Raw genomic sequence first — 4959 nt, 5'->3', positions numbered from 1 at the left:
TATTTATTAAATGACTACATTTCATTAATCTCTTGGAAAATATTAAAAAAAAATCAAAAATTATATTTCTAAGATTATATAAACCTCATTTTTAAAGAAAACGATAGCGTATAATTCATATTTTTTAACACAAAAACATCGTTCGTGCAGGTTGAGTGTTTTGGTTTTAGTTCCGAGGACATAGCTAAAATTCACGATTGATCACATTCTGTAGTAAAATGTCCCACCAGTCACAATGGAATGGCCCATAAGTACTCTACAGTGAAAACCCAAACCAGTCATGAAAAATACCAGTCCATTAACTATTTTGTGCTAAAGCGATGGCCTGCCAGTTGGAGCGAGGCAAGCAAAATTGCATACTTATTCCTTTGATGAAGCGGCAGACTATCCCGTCAACTGGTATAATGCTACTAGTGTTGCCACTGGTAGATGCTGATGCAGGAGCGGACAATTGACATCTTAGATTGAAAAACCAATGGGACGTGAACTAGTTGGGCCGACACGCAAACAGGTAGCATTCTGGTACACAAGTACATAACTAGTAGCCTTACCCTGCAGGGGTATCATCACACACACAAGCATATACAAAAATCGCTGCTGAATGAATTACATAAACGGTCCATAATATTTCTATTTCAACTACAATATTTAAAAGGGGGTCAAAGTATGGCAGAGGGATAATTGAGTGTGGTAAATATTTGCAGAACTCAAAGCCACCAGTTTTGTTTCTCTGGTAAAAAAAATATTTCCAAAGAAAATTGGCCACAGCCACAAAACTGTTCACTAAATTCAATTTCGAGCTTTAGGTTTACGTTTAGTAAATTCGACTACCAAATGCAAAAGGTGTTTAATTTTACATGCAAGCAATTGGCTTTATGATAACATTTATGAATAACAGATAGCAGTGAAGGTAATAGAGAGACTTTTATTAACTTTAAGACCTCCCAATATTATCTATAATTTGCAAATAACATTGATAAGACAAGTCGTGGTGATATTATTTAAAATCCTCTTATCATCTTTGTATGCACATGTTCTTAGGTGCATATGCCCTAAGAGTCAATGGACTTATGATAAGCAGAGTAAGGTGGAGATATGTAAGGCAAATAAAATTTAGATTCAAATAATTTGACTCAATCAAACATTGCATCAATTAAAGTCGACTGACAATTATCTTTTTACTTAACCCTCTACTGCATGAATTATGAAGAAGATGAATAAGAAAGTTGTATCTGTGAAGAACACGTTATTTACGTATTAATAAACCTATATCGAAAGAAAAAACGACTCCAAGACATTTATTTTAAATATTATTTTACAAAGGAATACTCATATCGAAAATTAAAAGAAAACAATAGAAAAAAGTTGGATAGCGATTAACCAAATATTGATTGACACAGAAAACGATGATGATTGTTTTACAAGCACAACTTGGCTTTTTCATTAGTTTTTCTTTTTTGCAGTTGAAGTTATATTCAAATGTCATCTAAGCATCGGCAAACCAATTACTTTCCGTTACTTGTAGTTACCTTTTCAATGAATTTAATTAGCTTAAAATATTTTTAAACCACTTGTTAGGTGGGAAACAATTGCCAAAGTAGTGACACCATATTTGGATTCGTATGCGGTAGAGGGTTAAGAATGTGACGCACTCAGGTATATAAGTATGTACATATGTATGTACGTTAGGGCTGCCCAATTTTTTTATCAGAACTGAAGAATATCGCAAATATCGCGCTGACGGGGTTTTGAAATTGTCCTTATATTTTACATGCGGAAATTACAGTTTTTTGTAGAATTGCTATAAAAGCGTTAAAAATAAAAATTTTTTCATCAGATAAAAATATTGTCTTTTACAAATCTACAAACAATAAAAACAGTTGGATTGAATACACTTCGAGGTTTCAATAGTTCGTCTAGTTGCAAATCTTACTATGTCTATTTATACAAAATATCACAACTTCACAATATTTTTTTTGATTTTAATGAATGGTACCTAGTTTTACTCGGAATTAAGCATCCTTTTCGAAGTAATGACTAAAAGAAACAATTTTCTTTGGAAATTTTGGAATTTATTTCTTTAGGAAGTATAAATAGTCTTATTTCTAAAGACATATGTACCTAAATTTGGTTAAAAAACAGCCGAGAAAAAAATTGATAGTGCCGGATTTCATGTAAGAATGGTCTTTTAAGAAAAAGTTGAGAATTTTAGGGTGTGAGAAAAATTTTAAAAGCAGTTTCGTGAATTACTCGGCCAGGTCTACGACCCGACCCGATTTTTTTATTTTATTACAGCGTATTATCTACATAAAAGGACTTGTTAAAATAATTTGACAGCTGTGGTTCCTAACCACGTTACACAATTTGTAAAAATAGTTAGTTACATTTTTAGAGTTAAATTTTTATCATAATTATATTGTTGGAAGCTTTCTGAAGGGAAATATTTTTATTCGATCAACAACTATTTATCTATGTTTAGCCATTTTATAGCAATTCTAAGAAAAAAAAAATTCCCCGGTTCGCCCTTTTTTCAATTCCTATAATTCCAAAAATTTTATTTTACTGTACATTTTTTGACCACCCTAATGTACATATAACTTATATACTAAATTTCGCTAATGGCTTTAAACAAATCTTGTACGATTCCCATAAAACTTCCGATGATTGTATAGCTATATTGCCAAATAAAATATTTTACATGTTCTTAATATATTTACATATGTATGTACGAATATGATTACTAATTATTCAAAGGCGCCGCGATTGGACATAAACGGCAGCAGTATTTCCAAATGTTTGCGATATCTAGGATTAGTAAACATTGCATTTCTAAAACGAACTGCAGCGTCCGAATCGCCAAAAAAGCCATCCATATTGGCATCACTGTTAGACTCTAACAAAGCTGCCGCCATAACACCCAAAGCCGCTGCCAACCCTAAAAGAAACCGAAAGTGACAAACAAAAAAAATATTTCAATTGATAAATAGTTACCCCACATGCCATTCTTTATCATTGCGATATGAATTTCCTTCAGCGTGGGCAGCTTTTTAGGATACTTCAAAAGCTTCAAGTTCTTCACTAAGTTGTCGTGATAGAATTTGATAAAGTAATCGAATTGTTTCACTTTCACATCGTAGCTTGTAGATGACGTCAGAAAGTAGTGCAAGTCTTTCGCCGGTGAACCATAGTTGATCATCTGGTAGTCGATGAGTAGTGTATTCTCTAGTTTACCCTCGCTGTCATACTTAAACATGACATTGTTGCTCCAACAGTCGCCATGGTTTAAAACATTGAACTCGCTGGGATCGTAAGTGGACTTTATGAAGAGTTCTTCCAACATGATGTCGAACGCTTTTGCCTACATTACGTATGATTCCAATAAAAACCCTGGTTAGCCAACGCGAGCCAATGCCAAAACAAGCCAAGAGTTCACTTACCGCGCTACCAACATATGCCTCACCGCCCTCTATGGCCTTTACAGACTCCAAAAATGGAGCTTTAATAGTGGCACTGAAACTGTCAAATACCTTGCGCTGAGATTCGGTGAACATGCCTTTAATAAACAGCTCTGGATACAAGCCCCTCGTCTCTACACGCATGGCAGAAGCTGCATGCCACTGTGCCAAGCGCTCAAGCACAGCCTTTGTGTGCTCCAAGTCAAGTCCCTCCAAGCGATTGGCGTTCTTGTAGCCGAATGGTTGTAGATCTTCAAGTAGAATTACGCCAAATTCCGAAGGGGTGTCGATGTCGTAGCATTTCGCTGAAAAATTCCTCTCGATGCCAACATCTCGGTACAACTGTTCGAACTCGGGAACGACTTCGTGATACATCCTGTATTCGATTTCAAAAATATTATGGTTTCGCATCATTTCCTTAAAGATTTCGTTTTCTTGCGGGATCTTCATCATGTATGACAACGATTTGGTCGTATCATCTGCAAAGTAAAATTAAATGTGTACACAAATACAAATGCGGTTGACACATAAGAATGCCCCACCCTCCATGCATTATTTTAAATTTGTAGAAGATGAACATGTTGAAAACATGGAAGTTGAATATACAAATCTTAACGCAGTTGACTAATTAAATCGATTTGAGTCGAAATATTTTGGTGAGAGCCATATAAAGCACTCTAATGTACATTCGTCTGTTCCCCATGGTACAATAATTACAGGTCTGGGAAGGCAGAGAGCGCATATTCCGATCTGCCTTATTTGAAAAACATCATTGTTGCCCACACTAAAAGGTTTACTGCTAGGGAAGGGGGATATTTCGATATCCCACATACCATAGATGTACACGTATTTTTTTAAACAAACCTTATTGCAGAGAACTTATTTAATTTGCAAAAGCAAAAAAAAAACAGACAATTGCTTAGTAATTAAATTCATTATTTTTATGGCTCACTTCAATTCAAGAGTTTTTTCTTTTGTTTTGAAAATTTTTTTTTTTTATTAAATTAAGCGAAAACAAAAAGCAAAGCCAAATAAGAGTAAAAGAATCCACATTGAACTGCGTCAAATTTCGATGTGAATTCTCTGGGAAGACAATACCTGTAATTATTGTACCATGGGTTCTACTCAAGGCTTTTTAAATAAGATTGCAATGATTTTGACATTTCTCTCTTTTGAACACCGACTATAATGTCAAATGATGAATAACTTTTAACCCTTCTCAAGTTGGCATTTTCTATTTTTCATTAAAAGTTCAATTGCGTGCTGTCAGATAGTTTTGAATTGTGTGATTTTTTTTTTCGAACACATCCATTTATAGATACATTACAAAAATGAACAAGTAAGAGCAGCGCTGTCTTCGGCTATGCCGAAGGCTTCATACCTTTCATGAACATCTGCAAATTTTACTTTGACAGATTACTGCTTTTGAATACATCTGCATACATCGATAGAGGAGTTACATACTTATATAAAAAATCGCATCTAAACAATCAGAGGTATGGAA

General features: G+C 34.4%; 1 protein-coding gene across 2 annotated transcripts in view; it reads right to left on the bottom strand.

Moving 5' to 3' along the window:
• Window positions 1–905: 905 nt before the first annotated feature.
• Window positions 906–4959, bottom strand: part of LOC108375500 (uncharacterized) — a 5988-nt gene continuing 1934 nt past the window's right edge. For both annotated transcript variants that reach the window (XM_017631631.1, XM_017631632.1), the window contains exons 2-4: window positions 3438–3934; window positions 2992–3358; window positions 906–2935 (exon numbers count right to left, since the gene is read on the bottom strand). In XM_017631631.1, coding sequence (XP_017487120.1) covers window positions 2745–2935; window positions 2992–3358; window positions 3438–3934 — 1055 coding nt within the window. In that variant the 3' untranslated portion in view covers window positions 906–2744. The remainder of the gene's footprint in view (window positions 2936–2991; window positions 3359–3437; window positions 3935–4959) is intronic.

The sequence above is a fragment of the Rhagoletis zephyria genome, unplaced genomic scaffold (genome assembly GCF_001687245.7).
Source record: "Rhagoletis zephyria isolate East Lansing unplaced genomic scaffold, Rhagoletis_zephyria_1.1 Rzeph_scaffold_09028, whole genome shotgun sequence".
Classification (NCBI taxonomy): domain Eukaryota; kingdom Metazoa; phylum Arthropoda; class Insecta; order Diptera; family Tephritidae; genus Rhagoletis; species Rhagoletis zephyria.
This window is presented reverse-complemented; position numbering and strand designations above follow the sequence as displayed.